Raw genomic sequence first — 22,023 nt, forward strand, 5'->3', positions numbered from 1 at the left:
ATACTAAATGAGCCATCTACATATGTTGTGTTTAATTATTATTTTCTTACAGAGAAGGTCCGATTAAAGAAAAAAACCGTCACCTTTGGCCTACTTCCCAGACTCCGTTACCCATAAAACCTCGTTTCTCATTGCTGAAGAGGTTGATGGACTACAATAAACCCGTTTAAAGGAAATAACAGCGTCTTGAAGTCGTCTTATTTTATGGCGCGTTAACGTGTTTGAAAGAAACATAAATATAAATTGCGCGCATCTGTAATAAACAGGGAAAACGTAAAGTTTAACCGAAAACTACATTACCCATAGTTCAGCGCGTGACAACAGCTTCCGGGGTTGGTGACCATCAGCCTGTTAGCAGGAGACAGGAGAAAGGTGAGGAAATGTAAGATGTGGTGATGTTTGCAGCTGTCGGAGTTTTCATGTCTTTAAATGTTTTTGTGCAGTTTCAGAAAAATTAACGACGAAATTTTTTTCTGCATTTCTGAGGAAATAAAACCCGTTTTTAGCTAATCTGACATAATGTGAGTGCAGCTGCCGAGCACCGTTAGCTGAGACAACACTCCTTTAACATTTAACTCGGATGAGTTAAATTTTGAACTATGAACTTTTTCGTTGTTTTCTTTCATTATCACGTCTCTCAGAAGTCAGTGTGCCGTAAACTTTGGCTAGGAGCTAACAGGCTAACGTTAGCCGGCTGCTCTTCCTGCTCACTTCATCCTAAAGCTGCGTGCTGTGTGAGCTAATGAGACAGCTGTGAGACATAAATATAACCACGTGGAATTTATTCAAACTTAGTTTGGTCTCTTATAGACAATACAAAGACTCAACTTTATAAATTTGGTTCGTTTTAAGTTTCTTTTGATTTTTTTGTTTGTTCTTTACTTACTTTACTGTTTCGCGTGGCTACGGTGTCCTAAAGGTCCAAAACATCATTTCAACAGGTTTTTGTTTTATTTTTGCATAGCATAAAACTCTAAGAGGTACTCGAGGACACACGTTGTTCGGATAAACTGTAGTTGGCAGTGGCTGAGATACAAAAACGACAGTTTTCAGATAACTTTCCTGTTTCGTAGTTGGGTTTAAACCTCAGAGGTCTGAGTCACCATGCAGGATTTGACCGTATCAAAGTAAGTTCAGGGTTAACCCTGAGGTGTGCAGACAGGAGCATGTTGAGTCCTCTTTGAACATTTTCAGTGCAAATAAAAATCCTTACAGAAACTATACAGGCAGTCACATGGAGTTATTATTATTATTATTATCGTTACATACGGTTATATGTGGGAAGCTGTTTTTCTTTTTAATCATATAACACATGGAGGAGTTTGCTTTTCAAACGCAGCAGACAAAATGTTTTGTTGACAGGAAACAAAAACCAAACAAATAAAGTTGTTGCTTTTAATAAAGATTAGCTCTTACAGTATGACAGCAGGAGTTTGGTTTGAGCGCCACCTGCTGTCTCTGTCATTCAGCCTCCCCCTGCGTGGCTTTGTGTTCAGGTGAGTGTGTGTGTGGATGTAGTGTCAGCAGAGCGCCGTGATGCCCCTGGAGGTGAGATGGCCGTTCCCTCAATGCCCCGCTCTGCCGTGGAGGGTCTCCAGCTCGCTGATCATGGGCATGGTGGGCTCCTACTCCTACTTCTGGACCAGTAAGTTATAAGCTGAATGATAACTTGTACACTCTCGCTTATTAGCAGCAAACTGCACTTCTTTAAAAAGAAAATCAAGTCCCTTGGTTGCCTCCAACGGTCTCTGGGTGTTTATGCTCAGTGAGAGCACGAGTGACTGAACTGTACTGTTAAATAAAATACACAGTACAGCACAGAGTCCACACGAGGACGAAGATAACAGTGATGTGGCTTCACAGAGGAGTTAGAGGGAAAGCGAGCTGCTGATATCAACGAGAAGAAAGCAAATTTTACGTTCATCTTAATTTTCTGGATGTCACTCAGAGAACCTTCGACTGATCCTGCCTCCTGCTCTTCTTCCTAAGAGTACATGAACTGTCTGACGGTCCACAACCACGAGGTTCTGTTGAACCTGGTTGACCAGAGGCCTTCGGACACGCCCCTCATCACTCTATCCAACCACCAGTCCTGTATGGATGATCCGCACATCTGGGGTAAGAGCAGACACTCGATCTGAAATCTCACTGCTGGTTAACACTTGGATGGTAACGGCGTGTGTTTGCGGCAGGCGTCCTGAGGCTCAGGCAGCTGTGGAACTTCAAAAAGATGCGATGGTGAGCTTCATCTCGTTTCTTCTGAGCTTCAGCCTGTTAATGTTTTAGAAGCAGGGACGTGTAATTTTCACTTACCTGTGATTGGACAGGACACCTACAGCATCTGACATCTGCTTCACTAAAGAGCTGCACTCCAGGTTCTTCAGCCGAGGGAAGTGTGTTCCCGTCTGCAGAGGTAAGCCCATCTGAGCGCATCACACCACGTGAGCCAAGTATCCGAGCAGAAGTCTGAACGTCGGGCTTTTTCTGTTTCAGTTTGTTGTCCTGTGAATGACAGAAAACCTTCAGCAGACGTTTTCTTTTTCTTTCTTTCCATTATTTAACAAGGACAAGACACGAACACAAGTATATCAAACATACTGTAAACCTGGCTGATTATAGCAAAACTGCAAATTTCCACAGTCATGCAGCCAGTCGCATTAAACTTACTAATAAACTAATAACATAAATATAAGAGAAAACAAAAAGCCTTGACATAATAGACAGAAATGAGTGAGGAATGCTCACAGAACTTAATGGGACAAGTCCATGTAGACTCTTACACGCAAACGGGCACACTGACATTGTTACATGATATTATTTAAGTGATCAAAACGTGTGTAAAACCGTTTTGTGTCTGTAGGTGATGGCGTTTACCAGAAAGGAATGGACTTTATTCTGGAGAAGCTGAACAAAGGAGAGTGGGTGCACGTCTTTCCAGAAGGTCTGTGAACCTCCTCCTCACATGTCGTTATTTTTTTCTTACTGTGAAAATGAACTCTTCTTCTCTGATTTTATTTCAGGCAAAATCAACATGACGGAGGAATTCATACGTTTAAAGTGGGGTGAGCGCAGTTTGTGCGTCTCTGTTGGAGCAGATGTCGTGCTGTGATCATCAGTGTGAACATTTGTGCTTCTGTGGTTTTAGGTGTTGGTCGGCTGATAGCGGAGTGCTCGCTTAATCCGATAATCCTGCCGCTCTGGCACGTGGGTGAGTGACGCTCCTGTTATGGCTTCAGAATATCTCAGACTACAGATTAAGATGTCACCACAAGACATTAGCAAGGTAGCAGCAGTCTGATGGCTTAAGGTCGGCGAACAGCGCCACGCAGTGATGCAGGTACAGAGGAAACGCATCACTTCTTCTCTGCTTCATGTCAGGTTTGAGCGACGTGCTGCCCAACGTGGAGCCCTACATTCCTCGCACGGGCAAGGTGAGACGCCTTCAGTCTGACTCCAGGATGTGTTCGGATCTTTGAGGGTTTTTTGTTTTTTTAACATGTTTCGTTGTCTTCCAGAGAATCACCGTCCTCGTGGGGAAACCGTTCAGTGTCAAAGATCTCGTTGAAACCCTCCGAGCTGAAAACAAGAGCCAGGTGAGCACAGCTTCATCTAAGGTGCTGTCATGAAGTTCGCTGACACCAGCAAGTAAAAAAACAACAAAAAACTTCTGTCAGATAAAACAGGAGGTTTCAGGACGTCACCATGAACACCATGATTGAATCCTAACTAACTCTCAGAGATTTCACTTTCTCAAATGTAGAAAGTAATTATAACAGATACTGAATGTACGTTTCAAATTTTCCCCTCAGTTGGAAATGAGGAAGACCCTGACGGATTTCGTCCAGGTGGAGTTTCGGAGCCTGAAAGCCCAGGCCGAGGCCCTGCACAAGCAGGTAGAGACCAGATCCTGAGTCCTAGCCGTCCTGCGTTTGCCTGCAGACACTGGTCCTTCACACATCAGCCCTGAGGATAACACCCCATGTACAGAGAAGCTCCCACACCTCCACACGGAGACATCACTGAGCCTCAGTGTTTCGCTGACAGTCGTAAACGAACATTTCTGTAACTTTGGATGCAACAAACTCATTTTGTAATTCAGTTATTGCTTCAAAATCAGGTTGGTCCACTGCACACCTAAACAGGACGAGTAGCACTGCAGATGTATGAATGATTGATTACATATGAATACATGGTTTCTCTGGGACCCTTTAGAACCAGAAGCCCTCAGGAGAATTTCTTTTACCTCCTTGGTATCAGAAGGCATTTTGATTTTGATGATTCAGCTTTTCATGTCATCCAACTTTGAAGTCCAGAGCAGCAGCAGAAGCTGGTGTTGAGTCTGAGGAGGAGAGAGGAGGTCGGGTGATGGGTGGGCGAGTGAAGGGGCCACCTCATGACCTTTGTGTGTTTGGAGGGGGGAGGGTGCGGTGAACAATAGCCTTGAACTTTGTTTTTCTTCTTACTGGTGAAACACACAATAGATCTCAAAAAGGGCAGCAAACCAAGACTAGTTAACCAAGTCCCAGTTACTAGGGTGAGCACCTGGTGACTGCCTGGCAACCACCAGTCACTATGTATGAATAAGTATTTCCGCCAGGCTCTAAGTGACAAGGAGGTTTCACCTAGCAACAGACAGCAGCTGCTCACCGACGGGTCATGGAGTGCACGTTTTATCTGGTAACTTGTCAGTGTGGGAGAAATGATCCTGCTCTGATCGGGCTCTGCACCAGCTGAATGCTTTTCTCAGTTTTGCTGAATTGTTCAATTTTGATGATCTGTTTAATAACCAGTTCTTTTTTTCTTTAAGATGTAAAGCTGCTGTTGTTTAAACTACTAAATATTAGTACTCATCATGCTCCTCTGTGCATGAGGAAGTCAAAGTGCTGCATGCCAGATGTTTGCAGCTGTTATCAGAAAGATGCTCAGGCAGTAAATGATTGAGGTAATCGCACTGTTATGTTTGATCATTGGATTGCTCCTTGCTGTTTTTCAGTCATCTCTTAGTTGTGTTGATAATTTTCTTTTTCAATCAAAGTTTTCCTGTTAATCCTAAAACCCCTGAATGCTGCCCCATCACCGATGTACATAACTTATTTTATCACAGAGGACAAAAAGGATTTTATAAGGGACAAAATCTGTGCTAATTTTATAAGTGTATCGCCTTAATGTGATTGCCACTCTTTCCTATACTTGATGTGAAGTCCAATAAAGAATCTGACTTTTCTAAGTTTGAATTTGTTCCATTTGTGGTTCATCTTTAAACTCTGCACCAGTCTAACAGATCCACGAACAGTTTGGTGGCATTATGAGTGCTTAGCAAACCTTACACTTTATGTAGACCAGGGGTGCTCAATCCCAGTCCTCGAGAGCTACTGTCCTGCAGCTTTTAGATGCATCCTTGTTCCGACACAGCTGAATCAAATGAATGGCTTGTTATCAGGCCTTCTCCAAACTTGATGGCATGCTGAAGAGGTGATCAAACATTTGATTCAGCTGTGTTGGAGTAGGGATGCATCTAAAAGCTGCAGGACAGTAGCTCTCGAGGACTGGGATTGAGCACCCCTGATGTAGACAAAGTGTACATTAAGCCACTAAAGATGATCAGTTTATGCTAAATCGTGAATGTTTCCATATTTTTGCAGAACGTAATTTTTAAGATGTTTCTTTGAAAAGTTAAATATTCTCACTTTGGATGATTAATTGGACATGTCGAAGGGAATTACGGTTTCCAATATATCTGTTACAGTAAATAATACTTGTATTTGTATTTAAAAAAAGAAAACATTTAATAACATTAAATGACATTGAAATAATAGTATCACGTGAACAATAAATCATGGTTATTTGCCATTACTACATTGTGTCTAATATTAGCAAAATAAAACAACACAAATAATAGAATATTAAAACGTTGTTACATTTGAAGTAAAAACAAAAATTCCTTTTTCACGTCCGCCGCTGCGCCGTCTGGTCACGTGATCTGGTCAAGTGATCTCGTGGAACGTCACGAGCGTGCTGTCAGAGGCTGTAAAGATGGCGGCGGGGGCACTGCAGCGGCGGCGCATCACTGCGGCTGTGGCCGTTTTTCTCGCTTTATTGAACGTGTTGAAGCTGGCGAGCTGCGACGAGCAGGTGCCGCTCCTGCTGTGGACCAGCGGAAGGTACGTAGCCGTGAAGTTTTACTGATTTTGGTCCCGTTTCCGCGGCTCCTTCTGCGACCTCAGCGGCTAACGGTTAGCCGTGAGAAAAACAGCGGACAAAAACTACGTTCTCTGCTTCGTCACCACAGTACACGGCCCGGAAAACGTTTAATTTGAGCGGACTGGCTGAAACACGAGGTTAAGTCAGAGAACGTGACATGAGAATATCCTGCAGGCCCAATGAGTGACGGGTGCAGTCCACCTGACAGCTAGCAAACACTCCTGCATCTGTCTGTGCTGCCTGACACACAGAAGACAGAGCAGCATGTGTTATCAAAGGCTTTAATACTGTAAAAACGAATACATTATGTATTTGACGGCCTTTGATGAGGGTCTTCGGATGTGAGAAGTTCACATTGTGAAGTGCTTGGGTTTTTCTCCTGTTTTAATAATATTCAATCATCTGTATCTGCAAGAAAATCAGGAATGTGCTCTTTGACGTGATGCAGGTTTATCTGCAGATAAGTTGGTCCTCTCTCATTAAAGGCCGTATAGGTTCTTGCAGATGGTTGAAACGACAATAATAAAACCGCTTCACTGTGAATCCATCAGATTCGGTCTGGTAGAGGACTCTTCTTGTTATGTAGCAGCACTTCATGACTCCTCCACCTGTGTTTGGTGTCTCCTGCAGCATCTCCCTGCCAGCTCAGGCTCCTCCAACAGCCGGGCACATCGTTGGGCAGCAGCAGCTGGCCTCCTACCTGGAGAAAGCCCTGGACGTCGGACCACATAACGTAGTCCTCTTCCTTCAGGACAAGGTAAACCCTCACGCTGTTGTTGAGCGTCCTTGATTTATTTATTTATTTTAATTCCTTCTGAGGCACTAAAGCTAAACACAAGCACAAATGCTCCTCGTCTCGTTTGCTCTTGTATGGCCCCGTCCCGTTCATGTGCATGATCATGTAGCCTTTTCGCATTTATCAGAACTCTTCAAGTTTTGGTATTTCTTTATTTAATTTGGTCAAGACTTTTAAAACTAATGGCAGACGGCCTCACAGGTCAGCAGTGTTTGACTGAAGGTTAAAACCGTCTCTCACAGTTTCTCTTTGCTCTCTGTGGTCTAAAACATTTATGACTCATTGTTTTTCCTCTCGGTCTTCAGATGAGCATCGAGGACTTCACCATGTATGGAGGAGCCTTTGGAAACAAGCAGGATAATGTGTTTCCAAACCTGGAGGTATTATCACGATGAAACAAACCAAACAGAACGTTTCCGGTTTACTCTCAGGTGTGTGTCGGTCACTCATGGTTTTTCTTCTGTCACAGGGAGCTCTGATGTCATCATCCTCCTCTCTGGTTTTACCTGCCGTTTCCTGGCCTGCATCCAATGCAGTGATTGGCCAGCTGCAGGACCAATTGGACACCTCCCCTCTCTACATGGACCCTGAGACGCTGAGCCAGCTGAGACTGAACGCCTCGTCGCCTGCTCTGCTCGTGTTCAGACTGCCCTACGGCATCGGGTCTGTTGACTGTTCAATAATTAACCGTTAATGGGATTTCCTGCTGTAAACATTTTATACTGCCAGTTACTTTGTGACAAATGATATAATCAGTCATCCTCTGTCTTGGACTGCAGCTGGTAGTTTTGCTCATTTTGAGCTCAGTGAACTGAGTTCACATAGAACAGCTGTGGTCATGTCCTCCACAGGCTTTGATCCTGTTATAATGGTTTCTAAACGGGCCTTGATGTCGCTGTTTGTACATTTTCTAAAAATTGAAATTCAATTTCTCAAACGTCGCACGGTAAAGTTAAAGAGGTAATTTTCTAGAAGGGAAATAACCCACACACTTCATCTGGATGAGCTTTAAAAACACTGAAGCCTCTCCTCCAAAGACATTAAGACTCATCCATCCTTCCTGGCCTCGTTTGTCGTTTCAGAGCTGATCTCTTGTCAGCGAAAGAGATTCTCAGTGGAAACGGTGAGTCTGTTTAATCTGACCCAGTGACTGTGGAGCTCAGACTCTGAAGCATGCGATTCTCACAATCATCTGTGAGCTTTTTATTTGCCATCTTTTCCTGTGACTGTTTTCTCTGTGACGCGTGTTTTTCAGATGAAGTGATTGGTCAGGTGCTGAACATCATGAAGTCGCAGTCTGTTCCGTATACGGCTATCTACACCGCCCTGCGGCCCTCCAGGGTGAGTCCGAGTCTCATTCAGAAACATTTATACATGTTTGCAGCCATTTGTCATACCCGCCCCCCCTCCCTCCATCTTTCTTTTTCTACACAGGAGGCAGCGTCTCTCTCTGTGGAGGTCGGTCTGGGTGGGGGGCGCTCGCTGCTGCAGGTCAGAGGGGGACACAAGGAGAAGGGTAGAGAACGGGAGAAGCAGCGGAGGACCCAGGAGAGGGCTGAAACGTACCCACCCGTCGAGTTCAAGGTGGAGTCACAGATACCTGAGCAGGACTTTGACTCTGCTTCCTTAAATCATTTCTTATTTGTAATCGTGATTATTTATTCATTTGAACTCTTTTTCCTAAAGGCTGTTTTCTGTTTCACTGTAAATCCCACCAACAACAAACTGTTGCAGAGCAAAATCAGAACTTTCAAGTCATGAATGAAGTTAACGCGCTGACATTGACACGATGTTGGATTTGCAATAAAAATCCAGAATATTCTCAAACTAATTTGAAACTTGGGTCGGCAGCTCACAGGGTGGCGCTGACGTCAAAGATGTTGTGGCAGAAAATCCAGATGCCATTGTAAGGAGAACCTTTCTGTTCACTGGTTATTCTGCAGGAGGGGGAGAACAGCTGCATCCTGCTGTGGGCTAAAAGCCTGTCGGTGAGCATCCTGCGCAGCGGTCGCTGGGAGGAGCACGACCTCACCCCGTCCACCTTTGGAGAAGGCGTCACCCCCAACCTCGACGGCTCAAGCTGCGACAAAACCAAAGCCAGGTGCTTTTTACCTGTGACCTAATACAATATGTAAAAACAATCATTCATTTTCATGCTGTGATGTGAATATCACTTAGCTCTGGCGCGGCTCAAACTGGAGTCTGAAATTCAAATGTTTAAAAATCTTTTGTTTTTCATGAAATGCTGCTGCGGGTGTAAATTTAACGTGAGGTTTTTTTCTTTCAGTTTGGTTCTGAATTATAAGAACGTGCTGAACCACCGCAGCTTCAAACTGATGTAAGTGACCAGGATTTTGGTCCCCAAAAGTGTAGTAAACTTCCTGTTTCTGGTCCCCATAAAGATATGAATACACGCTCACACACACACCCATATGCATTAATATATTATATCTATGCTTTTACATTTGTCAGTCCTGCTGCACTCTTGAAAACTTCCTGTTTTGCTGTTAAAGATATTCGATGCTCTGCTCGTTGGTGTTTTTCAGCTTTGCTCTGAGTCAGCAGAATTACAAGGTGTCGGCACGGCGCTGGTTCACGCTGGACGCCGTGGAGCTGGAGTACGACGGTACCAAAGCCACGTTTAACGGCAGCAGGAACATTTACGCTCCCGCCGAGTACTCGTACCGCTGCGAGTCCGTCACCAACTTCCAGTGGCCGCTGCTCATGCCGCGCACATCCAAAGACCCAGCCAATCAGTGGAGGGTCTCCTTTGAAGACTTCCAGGTAAGATTGTTTGGTCTTTGGTGATATAATAAAAATCCAACATAAGATGTCAGGTGTAAAATGGTTCCTCTGTTGGATGTCTGCATGTGCTGACAGCAATGAGCAGAGCGACTTTTAGACCATATTAATTATAATTGCAGAAGAATACTGGTTTGAACTGGATTATACTGGTTTTATAACAGCTGGAAGCTAAAATTACAAATGAAATAAAAATATTAGCACACACTTTGTTTGTAATGGTGGCCGGCCTTCCTGCCGTCTGATGATAATAATAATACATTTTATTAATGAGCGCCTTTCAAGTCACCCAAGGACACTTTACAATAGGATAAAACACATAATACACTCTGAGCTACAGAGGCTAATTTTTCACATCCCCGCTCGTCTTCATTGGTCCAAAGGTCGTAAACCATGGCTCAGCCCCCCTCAGCTCATCAGTTGGGCTGAATTAGTGAAATGGATTCATTTTTGTAGGTGAAACTTCTCCCCGTGTTTCCGTTTATTCTGGACACGTGTCCTAGTATACTAGGATTCCTGTCTACGTCACGGCCCGGCGAAACCCGGCCCCTTGTAAATATTTATGATGCTTCCTCACACAACCCCAAAGAAGCGCATTTATTCATTCAATAAATAAAGACTTTAAAAAAGTATTTACTTATAAACGTATGAGTATGTCAGTGAGATTTCTGGCCTGTTATGTGAGTCTGAAATGAAGCAAACGCCACATTTTGAACCCCTTCTCCTTCTCGCCGTCAGATTCAGGGCTTTAACGTGAGCGGTGGTGAATTCTCGTACGCCAGCGACTGCGCCGGCTTCTTCTCCCCAGGGATCTGGATGGGTCTGATCACCAGTCTGCTCATGGTCCTGGTGCTCACCTACGGCCTGCACATGATCATGCAGCTGCGCACGATGGACCGCTTTGATGATCCCAAAGGCCCGGCCATCTCTGTGCCACAGACGGAGTAACACACCTGCACCACACCTGTCCACCCTCCACTCTGTCCTCTCACTGCAATGCTTCCACTCCTCCAACTGCATTCCTCCCCCCTTCCATCTGTATTTGGGCATTATTCAGTGCGATCATAATAAGGTTTTATTCACTGGTACATAAATGTGTCCGTTTATATTTGAAATATGGGCTGAAGCTGGCCTCAGTTTGTCCTCATGTGTCAGCCTCTGTAGGCTGGATGCTTTTCCAGAGTCCTGCCTCCAAATTAACTCCTTAATGATCTTTGAGAAACACACGGACTCATGTAGAACATGAACAAATCTTTGGGTGATCCTCCAAACTTTATCCTGGACTGTGTTCACTGTAAATCAGCTACAGTCTGTAATATGAAGGGATGATGTGACAGCAGGGTCTCAAACCTGAGACCTTCCATGACAGTGTGACCGTGACCTCGGCTAACATCAGCAGGAACTTCTCAGCCACACGTCTGTTTGGTGATGATCACAGGGCTGTACACTGGCTGTACTGCTCGAGGGTCCAAAGTTGTGTTGAGAATTATTTACATTTATTTATTTACTTACTTATTGAGCATTAATATGATCCTAAAATGGAAAACCTAAACCTTCCTGTACTTCATGTAATATGAGCTCGTATAATTGTTTTTATTGTTTGCTGTTTCTCAGCGGAGTCTGAGGCTGCAGGGATAAAAACCTGCTAACGTCTGCATACATCAGCAGCACAGCTCTCACTCTCTGTGCTCCCTCTGATGCACTCGTGGTCCTGTGCATGTAGTCTCGGCCCGGACTGAACCTGTTTAATTTGAACAGTTTGTGCAGCTTTTGTTCTGTGAGGACTCTGGAAAAATCCTTCAAAAACACCTGAGGCGTAAACTGAGCCCAGTCCTCAGGCTGGATTCATTTAACACAGGAAAGGGACGACTGTACATACAGGAACAAATGTACGTTATAGAAAAAGTTATTTGTTGGTGAAACTGATGTAATTGGTGTGTTTGTGTTTACATTATTTGACCAGTGAGGTGTAGATGTTGACTGAAGGGAGCCCGCTCTGTTTATGGATGCTAAAGGAATCATTTCCACTCTATTTATTAACTCCAACATTCTCCATCAATTTGAGGAAAAAGCTGATAATGAAGCATTAAAGTTTCCAGTCCGAGTAGTTTTACTTGATTTTTGTGTTTATTACTGAAGTGCACTGAAACCTGTTCAATGTGGAATTCTGTCTGTTTGTTTTTTCCATGATGAGCATCGTCGATGTTTGGTCCTGTGCTGCTGTGACCTCCAATAAAACATGTGTGAAGATGGCGAAGCTCGAGTGTTTAATTTCAGTCGGTCTCAGAAGCGCTCGCAGGCCGTCTGAAGAGAACAGGGCTCACAGTTTAAAGACGCCTGTGCTGAGATGAGGGAGCATTAGTGCAGATCAGAAGAAGACTGCAAAACACAAATAGTTACGCTGAGCAAAGAAAGTCTTACTTTGCGAGTTCACACAACTAAATAAACAACTAAGCGTATAAAACAAAGCGAACGTTCACAAGGCTACGGCGTAATCTAAATTCAAAGTGTAGTTATGCTGTCACCGTGTTTAGATATTCAGAATGTGCACGTTACAGTGGTTTTGTATGGAGTTGTTTGATTTTGTGTCTAAATGTTCAGAGTGGCAGGTTTACAGGTCACGTTATTGAGGACCTCAGTAAGGCCACACACCATGCAGTGACTGACATTAAGGACTTTACTCAGTATGTTGAGCTTAAAGTTTTGTTTTTTTCTAACCAGATCACCATGGTAACACGTTAACTTTGGGGCGGGGTCTTTATTAGTTTGGGCTGAAATCATCTGCTGGAGTCGTGTTTGACTGCCTTCTGCAGTGACACTAACACATTCACATGTTCACAGCATCCTGTCCATGAATTATGGGATGGACACCTTTGATGTTAAACACAACGCTGAGGCAGGGCTGGTCGATTAATTTTATTTTGTAATAAGAAGGAAAAATTATGAGAGGTTTAATCAGTTTGACGTTCAATCATCTGTCGACAGCCTGACTGTCCTGCAGGCCACGTGTTGCATTGGATTTATCTACCTATTGATTACTGATTGGATAATCGTTCCATTTGAAGCACAAACATGGTGTTTTATTGATTTGATGGATTTTCTTCTTCAATCACATCTGCAAAGAAAACAAATTATTTTCACAAAGAGTTTCATATCAAGTCCTAAATATTTTGTACTTGTAAATCAGTTTTGTATGTGCGTTTAAAAAATATATATATATATTTGCGTGTGGACTTAGCCAAAAAATATGTGTGAAACTCTTGACCCTATTTTTCTTCCTTCATCTGATTGGCCAATGTCATGTCAATCACAAATTTAACAATCCAATCAGAGAACCTCTGATTGGACCTAAAACCTGATTTGCAAGTACAAAATATTTATGTCCACAATTTGAGCGCATAAAGTCCCATCTACTGAAAAATAGGCGAGCTTTGATGCGTAGCTTTGTAAGCGTGAGTACACATGCTTTTAGGTTTTCTGGTGTCTGCAGAGATTTGAGCTGTTCAGGAGTCGTTCAAAGGGTCTTTGAGGCACTTACTCTCGCAGGTGTAGACCACCTCCAGGTACTTGTAGGTGCCTGGACATGGGTCTCCAAACATAGAGTTCCTTACTTTGATGGAACAGCTGTTTCTGCCGTTACAGCTGTGAATGTAAATGAGAGTGAGTGAGCAGAGGCTCTAAATACTCGAGTCATCAGAGAGAAAGTGTAAAGAGTCTGTACCTCTCGGCTACTTTGCTGGTGGGAATTGAGCACTGGGTGTTACTGAGCTGAGCGGGAGGACGTTTGTAAGAGCACGTGGTCGAGTCATCGCGGCCGTATTCAGCCGACAGGACGACTATAACGTGTCCTTCATCTGAAGAACAATTCACTGTTAAACTATCAGCCTGTTATTATTGATATATCAGTTCTTTTTCACTTGCATGTTTTATTTTTCTCGCATGAAATCACCACAGTTTTAAACGATGAATAGAAAAGAAGCAACTTTACCACAATGAAGGTTTGCATAAGAATGTTCACATGTGATACTGTGGACTGAAAAAGAAACACATTTCCAAATGCAGATTAATCTCTCGAGCACAGATTTGTCTTTGACCATATTTTGAAGGTATCAAAGCCTCAAGGCACTTACACGGACAGTCGTAGGCCACCTCCAGGTACTTGTAGGTGCCTGGACACGGGTCTCCAAACACTGAGTTGCTCGCTTCGATAATGCAGCTCCTTTTCCCGTTACAGCTGTGAAAGCAGACGATGAGTGAGTCAGCCGAGGCTGGAAATACATCTGAGTGAAGATGTAAGGCTGAGCAAAGATCGAGCCTCTGTACCTGTCAGCTACTTTAGACGTGGGATTGATGCATCGGGCATTCTGGATCTCACATTCTGGACGCTGGTAAGAGCACGTGGTCGTATCGCGGCGTCCGTAATTAGCCCAGTGGACGGCGATAACGTGTCCGTCATCTGAGGAAGTGTTCATGGAGTTAAACTATAACTGTGTTTGGGTTTCTATCGAACCAATCCACCAACGATACAAAAGTATGACGTGTGTTCTCACCACAATGAAGGTTTGCCTGAGACCCTTCACATGCTACGGTGTGCACTGATGAGGAAGCAAATTAGAAACTAAAAATTCATCTACAGATTTCATCACTGTGATTCAAAAATCCACTCAAAACATGTTCGTAGGGACCAAAGCTCTGCAGCAAAGTGTCCCGAGGGCACGTTGGAGCTCTGTTACGACTCTGAGGTACTTACGCTCACAGTCGTAGGCCACCTCCAGGTACTTGTAGGTGCCTGGACACGGGTCGCCAAACACCGAGTTGCTCGCTTCGATAATGCAGCTGCTTTTCCCGTTACAGCTGTGAAAGCAGGTGAGTGAGTCAACAGAGGCTTTACATACTTTGTCAGGAAACATCTAAACCAGTGTGCACAGTTTGGGAAACCAGGGTTAACCTGTAACCTGGGAAGAGAAACATTCAGCACATCATCTGTGTGGTGCAGTGGGACGAGGTGACTGCTGATAGAAGCAGCAGGATGAACTGTGAAGTGTTCAGTCACATCTGCGTCGGGCTGAGGGAAGAACGAGCCTCGGTACCTGTCAGCGACTTTAGCGGTGGGATTGGGGCAATGGGCGTTTTGGATCTCGTGGGTTGGACGATGCTGAGAGCATGTGGTCGTATCGCGGCGCCCGTAGTCAGCCCAGTAGACGACTATAGCCTTTCCTTCATCTGAGGAAGAGTTCACCGTGTTAAATCAGCACCATGTTTGTACATCAATGAAACAAATCCACCTGAATCGCAGAGGAACTGCCCCACTCACCACACCGAAGGTTTGCGTTGGATCCTTCACACGCTGTGCTGTGGACTGAAAGAGAAACACGGCGTCACAAACTAACAACTCACAGGCAGAGTTTGGAAGTATCCAGATACAGACCTGCTGGGAAGCAGGCGAAGGTGGTGTCCAGGTATTTGCAGGCGCCGGGAACAGGAGTACCAAAGATCTGGATGTCTATGTCACACGTTTTCTTTCCGTCACAGCTGTGGGGAGAGATGGAGCTCACTGACGTGATCGTGTTATTGTTTCAAATGTTTGTTACCGACAGTGGTCACCTCTTCTTGATGGCCTTCAGTTTGTGGTGCTGAGAGCAGTGTTCTTCATCTCCACATGTGTGCTCGACTGACTCCACAACGATCACGCCGCTCTCTGTTTCACGCAGTATGACACAAAAGCAGAGATTAGAGAGGTTCAGAGCAGAGATGGATGGATTTTACAATCGCAGGTGTCGCCCCCAGCTGGACATGAAAAGAATTTAGTCTTAGGGTTCTTTAGTGTTGGCTTTTAAATCTATAGCCATCATTTACATACAGTCTGTGTCTGCCTTACCACAGCACAGGTGCTGGACCAGGTGGCCGTCGCAGGTGATCACTCTGGTGCTGGATATGGCAGTCGCAGTGGACGGGACAAAACGTTTGGCTCGGGTTACACCTGGAGGGAAAAATAAAGAGTTAAAAAAGCAGAGTGGGTATGAGCTCACAGCTGATGGTGTGTGTGGGGGGTCAGCCGACGGCTTCTGTCTGCTGTTTTGACTCTACGATGAGACTCAAGGACAGCCTGGCTGTTTGCTGGCAGCAGAGACTAAACCTCTGACCTTATCTGAGGCTCTCTCTCCTTCACTGATTCATTTATCTTTATTTTGTGCTCTTCGTCTCCTCCTGCTGAACAGTTAGCGCCGCCATGGAGTCAGCTGACTGACGCAGAGTCACAGCACAAACCGACGGTCTGACGGCTTTTCTGTCTCTGAAAGCTGCAACAGTCACGTGACGAGGTGAGAGTGACGGCGTTGAATCGAGGCAGACACGAGTGTGATTTAGAGTGGGGGGTAGTGGGCAGGTGTTCCCGCCGTGTTTGTGGTAAATGAAACTTTTCCACAGATAATTTAATGTTGATTGGATCTGTGTTAAAATTCAAATAGGAGCTTAGTTTCTGTAAGTGTCTGACCTTTGACCTTTGATGCTGTCTAAGAGCGTGCACCTGCTCATGTGGACTGAAAAATCTCACAGTTTATTCAAATCTGCCAGATTTATATCCCCACTACTTTCCAAATCCCACGATGAGCCAGGCCTGCAGCTCAGGGGCAGAGAAGTAAAGGTGAGGATCATTTTTAAAAATGTCCATTAATGAGAATAAACCAGGTAACAGAGAAGCACAAAAACAGACTTTTACCTGAACTCGCGAGTAAACATGTTGCTGCCAGCACTGAAAAACAAGAAGGAAACCTGAGTGTTAGACTGAGTTTGGTTCGTCTCCAAACTCACACATGAAATGATATCGAATGAAAAAAGGAGAAAACTGCAGTAAAAGGTCAGCGACCCCGATCATATTTCTATTCGCTGTCAGTGCAGCTCAGCATCTGCATACAAATGATTTTATCAACAACATGAGATGATGTCAGAGCTCCTTCCAATAAACATTTAGATTAAAGATGTTTGTCTCTTGTAAGAATGTTGGAAACATTTGAAGCTTTTTAATAAAGTTATTTCTATTCAATGACTTTGAATTATTTAACAGCAGAATTGTATTCCCATCCTGCATAAACCATTTCTTACCCTTTGATTATTTTCAGGCAGCACATGAACCCTGATCGTCTGATCAATAAACACGTGTATCTACAGAGCTGTTTGATTATTTGCTCTATGAAAGTAGAATCTGCAGCAAAGCGAGCACACATGCATTTCTGCATGAAGGATTATCAGTGTGTGCTACTCACACAGCGTGTTGCTGAGTCCGGAGCAGAGCATCGTGTTCGGAGGTCTGGTTGTCGGTGACGAGCTGAGCCGATGGCGGGTCGGACGGAGACCTTGGTGTATTTACGCCGTTTAGCTGAGAACTTTTACCGACGTGCAAAACAAGCAGCCAATGGAAAAATGAGAATCCGATGCTTATCAGGTGCAGCAGAGCCAAGGAGAAAACTAAACTGCTATCAATAAGAAACGATTATAGAAGCCAATCGCAGCTCGCCCAGTGTCAGCCGGGATCGGCTCAAGGCCCCCCCACGACCCTGAACTGGATCGTGGCTCGAGAAGATGGAGCCACAACACAAAACAGCCTTTTCTTTCTCAGACTGAGATGTTGAATCGGTTAAAGAAGGAAATCCTTTTAAAAGCTGCATAAATGCACCTCGGACTGTGGGACACCCCCCAGCATTCAGATCACCACAGGTGGTTAAAAGGCCTTCGGTCAACAAGCTGTGATCATCACTTTAACCATGACTGTTGTACAGTTTCATTAACCATCAGCGTTTATTCAGAATTATCACGATGTGACAGAAAAGAGACGTCGTGACCGCTGGCAGCTCGTCCTTCACGCGGAGCTTTGGTCATCGTCTCTGAAACACTCGGTTCAGCCGCAGTGTTTCAGTCTTAACATACTGACACAAACACGAGCGCACGTTCACACGTTCACGTGCAGAAGTGAAGGACACGATAATCAAGCATAAACTAAAACAAGGTGGTTTCCACAGAATCACCCCGACGGGCCGAGTGAGGCCGTTCCACAGGAGCTAAAAGTCCAACCGTGGTCGCCTCTGGATTTAAAATAAGAGTGTGGAGCAGGTGAAAGGCCCACGTCCAATCAGCAACAAGCGCTTAAATAAAGGCTCCGGCAGCGTTTGGATGGAGAACAGCAGCTGAGGTTATCTGTGAAACAGCTGCATGAACACTGTGACAGACGGATATCACATCCTGCTGTGAAAACACACATCTGTTTGTCTCGACCGCTATCACTGTGTGTTTGTGTGAAAGCTAGCAGCAAACCTCTGAATCATCATCAGGCTCCTCGGCTCTCTGCAGAGACAAGGAGCCGGAAACAGTGTTACAGAGTGACACGTTTGCAATGTCATTACATAAAAACAAAATGAATTCATCAGACAGCTGGAATAATGTGTCAGCAGCTCTGTTAAAAAGCGCAGAACTGAAAGAGATTCATAAGTTTCTCAAAGGAAGTCAATAAAACGAGGAAAGAGCCGAGCTGCTGTGTAACGGTGGAAGAAGTGCTGAGGAGGACGATCTACGTCAGGGGCGTCAAACATAAGGTCTGGGGGCCAAAATTAGACGGGCGACTACTCCACCCACTGGATGGCTTTGGGAAATGTGATGGATGGAATACATTTTGCACTTTTGTGTTTCCATAAGTTTATAAGTTTCCCCCGCGGCCCTTCATGCTGCACCAGAGTAATAAAATCACAATTACTGAGAGTTTTTCCTCTGTAAACTATAGAAATGTCTGTTTCTTACAGCGGCTCCAACAACATTTTCTGTGAACAGAAACTTTGTTTAATAATTACAGGACAGTCTGGACAGACAGCTCCCAGAACTTCCTCTGTAATCACACATTTATTTCTTACAGTCGTGCTGACAGACGTCGTTACTGCAGCAGCATTTCTTCATCATGTAGAAAAACTGAGACGCTGCTGAAACGTCTTTTTCTTATATTAAGATATCTCAGGATTAAATGTAGAGTTAAACTTGTTTAACTGACACAAAGACGACTTTCACTGGTCGATCAAAGCTGTATGTGGCCCACCATGTAAGATGACTTTGACATCTCTGATCCAGAAGGAAGTAATGAAATACAAATACTTTGTCAGTGTACTTTTACTCCCCACATTTGTACACACATTTCTGCACTTTCTACTGCTTACATGTTCAAAACAGACTCGTTACTTTTGCTTTGACACGTCTGAGGGGAGTTATGTTCTCACAGTTCCCACAAGTGCAAACAGCAGTTAAAGTGCTGAAGTGGAACCTGCTGCGCTTTTTGAACTGGGGACGAACAGACGCGAGAACATAGCAACACAGCACAGAGACAGGAACTATGAATAACAATGATATCAAAGGCTATTAATAATTCAGACACACAAAAAACTGGCTCACTGCAAACGTTGCATCAATTCACTGCGATATTTGCTTTTCTTTAGATTTAAAGTTAAGTTGTCAGCATCAGAAGTACTGATGGTGTATTTATGTCACACAGGTTTTTCCATCACAGCTGCAGGGAGACAGAAAGCATTTTGAGGTTTATTAAAATGATCAGATGATGATTTGAAGCATGAATGACTCACTTTCAGGTCAACATTTCAGTTCCTTTAAATTTTATTGAATTTATTTTCCTGTTTATTGTGATATGAAATCATATTTATCAACAGAATCCAGCAGTGATGTCATCGAGGCTTGACATCCTGCTGGAAGTGACATCAGCAGTGAGGCTGTGACATCATCATGTCAGTTGTGTCAGGACACGAAGGAGCAGTTATGGACCTCTGACACAAACAAACCCTCTCTGTGAGTTACACCCCACATCATTGACAAAATCTTCTCCTGTAAAGAATCAAAACAAAGAAATAAAATCAGAGGTCTGTGCAGTAAATGTTTTCTTCTTCTCTAATGTAAAAAGAACAAACACAGTTCTTATAAAGACCTAAGATCACATGACTTCAGTCAATATAAAAACCAAACACATTTCATCAACAGGCCCACTTTCAGTTTGTACCTCCAAAGTTTATCTCCATACAATCTTCTCCTCCAGAGTTGTCAGGTTGTCCATTACCCCAGTTTGTGAAGTCAAACTGGGAACCATCACTCCACTTCCACACAGTTTCCTGGAAGAATAAAGTTCAGTTTGTTCTGATGTACTTTGATGCATCTATGCTGAGAGTGCAGACATGAGACCTCTTACACCACTCGAACACAATGAAGGTTCATTTTGTTTGTGCAGGTAAAAAATGAAAAGAAAAGTCAAGTCAACAGCAGCATCTGTCTCCAGGAACAAAGTCCTGATTAATCAGTCTGTCACATGTTGACCTTTGAATCAAACTGATGAATATGAAGAGAAACATATGAAATATCAGAAACAGCTGCAGCTCATCCTCTTTATCTGTGAAACACTTACATTCTCTCTGTCGTTGCCTCCAACCCAAGCTGGTGGATACGACCCTGCTGCTGTGCGAGTGAGCTCTCTGATGAAGGTGTACTCAGCTGTGCTGTGGTATGAGGCCAGATTTCCACCGAGTGTCTGACAGGAACTCTGAGGAGGAAGATGAGGTGCACAGAAGATGAAAAGTGTGAGAATGCATTTAAAATCAGTCAAAGACAGAAAGTCTTTATATCATCAGTGATGCAGCGACAGCTGCTGTTATTTCCTGATGTACCTCAGCATCAGTCCAGGTCTTCATGCTGCTGTTAACGATGAAACAGCGACCTCCAAACCAAGTCCAACCAGCAGGGCAGGAAGGAGCTGCAGCATGATTGTAAAGGTAGAAGGTCGATAATCAGATTACAAATTCCTCAAAAGACAAAGAAAATACTCAGCCGTGTTCCACTACTGAGTCTATTTGAATTTAAGCTGATGAGGTTCATTTGACATTATTCCTTCTGCGATACCTGGTTACAGACTCAGCACTCTATGCCTTCATAGCCACCTTGGATGACTTCCACTACATCACTTTGAATGCTATACTTCCAACTTTCACACAGTATGTCGTCTGTTTTACCAGCTGAGAGAGAACTTGTTATGAGGCAACAGGCAGATACGTTGTGAGCCCCACAGGACACTGAGTGTATCAGTGATTACATAACCGTCTGCACCGACTCCATTATCTCAGCTCGGACTATACATTGTTATTCAGATAACAAGCCGTGGGTGAAAGAACATCACAGCTCTCAACGATAAAAAGAGGGCCACAGAGAGGAGGTGGAAAGGGTTTCGTTTTTATTGAAGGGCACGATCAGAGAGGCTATGGACAGTTGCAGGAGAAAGCTGGAGTGGGAACTCCAGCAGAACAACATGAGAAAGCTCTGGAGTGGCATGAAGATATGTCTTTGTAGGTTCTCAGCCACCCAGGTCACGGTAGTCTAAGGAGCTTGAAAAGTCCTGAAAAGCGTCCCTGGACTCACGCCATTCAAAAGCAGAGCTGAGGGCCAACAGGTTGAATTTGTTCTTCTACAGATTTGACACTGCAGCTAACGCTCACCCCCCGACTGACTTAACTGTAGTCAGCCTACAGTCCAAAGCCACACCACTCTCTCTCCCTCTTTCTCCTCATTGCACCTGAGCATACTGTGAAAGTCCTGACACTCCTGCTCCACCTGTAACTTTTACCTAGGACCAGGTTCAGAGACAAATGAAAGACTCCACTAAAAAAGCCTGAAAGACCAGACAGGGCGAGTCCCGGTGTCCTCGAGGCCTGTGCACCAGTGCTGTGGAAGACGTCATCCCTCTTTCCTGTACCAAACACGCTCAGTCGTGTCTACGCCCACCTGGACCAACCGGTGAGCACTAGGAGGGTCGTGTTTTTTGACTATCCAGTGCATTCAACACCATCAGGCCGACCCTCCTGGGTGATAAACTGATAGTGATGCAGGTAGATGCCTCTGCGGTGTCCTGGATTGTTGATTACCTGACAGGAAGACCACAATATGTGCGTCTTCAACACTTTGTGTCTGACAATGTGATCAGGAACACAGAGGCAACACAAGGGACCATGCTCTCCCCTCTTCACTTTCTACACCACAGACTTCAGCCACTGCACAGAGACCTCCATCTTCAGAAGGTTGCTGATGACTCTGCAGCGGTTGGATGCATCAGTGAGTGTGATGAGATGGAGTACCAGGCTGTGGTCGACTCCTCTGTCACATGGTGCGAGCAGAATCATCTGCAGCTCAGTGTGACAAAA

The 22,023-nt window shown here is 44.4% G+C and overlaps 4 protein-coding genes across 6 annotated transcripts in view; 2 read left to right on the plus strand and 2 right to left on the minus strand.

Annotated features, from left to right (window-relative positions):
• The first annotated feature begins 306 nt into the window (after nucleotides 1-306).
• Nucleotides 307-5,213, plus strand: tafazzin (tafazzin, phospholipid-lysophospholipid transacylase). 3 transcript variants are annotated; one of them, XM_005754025.2, is made up of 11 exons: nucleotides 307-372; nucleotides 1,497-1,645; nucleotides 1,990-2,118; nucleotides 2,193-2,238; nucleotides 2,328-2,413; nucleotides 2,861-2,941; nucleotides 3,021-3,062; nucleotides 3,146-3,208; nucleotides 3,379-3,431; nucleotides 3,516-3,593; nucleotides 3,810-5,213. In XM_005754025.2, exons 2-11 carry the CDS (start codon nucleotides 1,537-1,539, stop codon nucleotides 3,909-3,911), a joined length of 789 nt encoding a protein of 262 aa, XP_005754082.1. In that variant the 5' UTR covers nucleotides 307-372; nucleotides 1,497-1,536; the 3' UTR covers nucleotides 3,912-5,213. The 3 variants fall into 3 exon arrangements, with proteins under 3 accessions (XP_005754082.1, XP_005754083.1, XP_005754084.1); XM_005754026.2 differs by having other exon boundaries at nucleotides 1,519-1,645; XM_005754027.2 differs by having other exon boundaries at nucleotides 315-382; nucleotides 1,519-1,645.
• Nucleotides 5,214-5,987: 774 nt separating this feature from the next.
• atp6ap1a (ATPase H+ transporting accessory protein 1a) lies at nucleotides 5,988-12,056 on the plus strand. Its single transcript, XM_005754028.2, has 11 exons — nucleotides 5,988-6,161; nucleotides 6,832-6,958; nucleotides 7,303-7,377; nucleotides 7,467-7,660; nucleotides 8,080-8,120; nucleotides 8,253-8,338; nucleotides 8,432-8,581; nucleotides 8,941-9,098; nucleotides 9,285-9,335; nucleotides 9,544-9,781; nucleotides 10,538-12,056. Exons 1-11 carry the CDS (start codon nucleotides 6,034-6,036, stop codon nucleotides 10,745-10,747), a joined length of 1,458 nt encoding a protein of 485 aa, XP_005754085.1. The 5' UTR covers nucleotides 5,988-6,033; the 3' UTR covers nucleotides 10,748-12,056.
• An 823-nt stretch (nucleotides 12,057-12,879) lies between these two features.
• On the minus strand, nucleotides 12,880-17,147 carry LOC102209542 (rhamnose-binding lectin-like). Its single transcript, XM_005754030.1, has 15 exons — nucleotides 17,062-17,147; nucleotides 16,518-16,550; nucleotides 15,678-15,779; nucleotides 15,404-15,497; nucleotides 15,228-15,331; nucleotides 15,114-15,158; nucleotides 14,890-15,022; nucleotides 14,550-14,653; nucleotides 14,350-14,394; nucleotides 14,123-14,255; nucleotides 13,930-14,033; nucleotides 13,788-13,832; nucleotides 13,521-13,653; nucleotides 13,338-13,441; nucleotides 12,880-12,914 (listed from the first exon to the last, which is right to left on the minus strand). Exons 1-15 carry the CDS (start codon nucleotides 17,090-17,092, stop codon nucleotides 12,880-12,882), a joined length of 1,245 nt encoding a protein of 414 aa, XP_005754087.1. The 5' UTR covers nucleotides 17,093-17,147.
• Nucleotides 17,148-18,119: 972 nt separating this feature from the next.
• LOC102209830 (macrophage mannose receptor 1-like) overlaps nucleotides 18,120-22,023 on the minus strand; it is a 38,033-nt gene continuing 34,129 nt past the window's right edge. The window contains exons 12-15 of the mRNA XM_013916169.1: nucleotides 20,500-20,585; nucleotides 20,241-20,375; nucleotides 19,842-19,950; nucleotides 18,120-18,136 (exon numbers count right to left, since the gene is read on the minus strand). Of these exons, the coding sequence (XP_013771623.1) occupies nucleotides 18,120-18,136; nucleotides 19,842-19,950; nucleotides 20,241-20,375; nucleotides 20,500-20,585 (347 nt within the window). The remainder of the gene's footprint in view (nucleotides 18,137-19,841; nucleotides 19,951-20,240; nucleotides 20,376-20,499; nucleotides 20,586-22,023) is intronic.

The sequence above is a fragment of the Pundamilia nyererei genome, unplaced genomic scaffold, assembly GCF_000239375.1.
Source record: "Pundamilia nyererei isolate P.nyererei 1_Seehausen unplaced genomic scaffold, PunNye1.0 scaffold00495, whole genome shotgun sequence".
NCBI lineage: Eukaryota > Metazoa > Chordata > Actinopteri > Cichliformes > Cichlidae > Pundamilia > Pundamilia nyererei.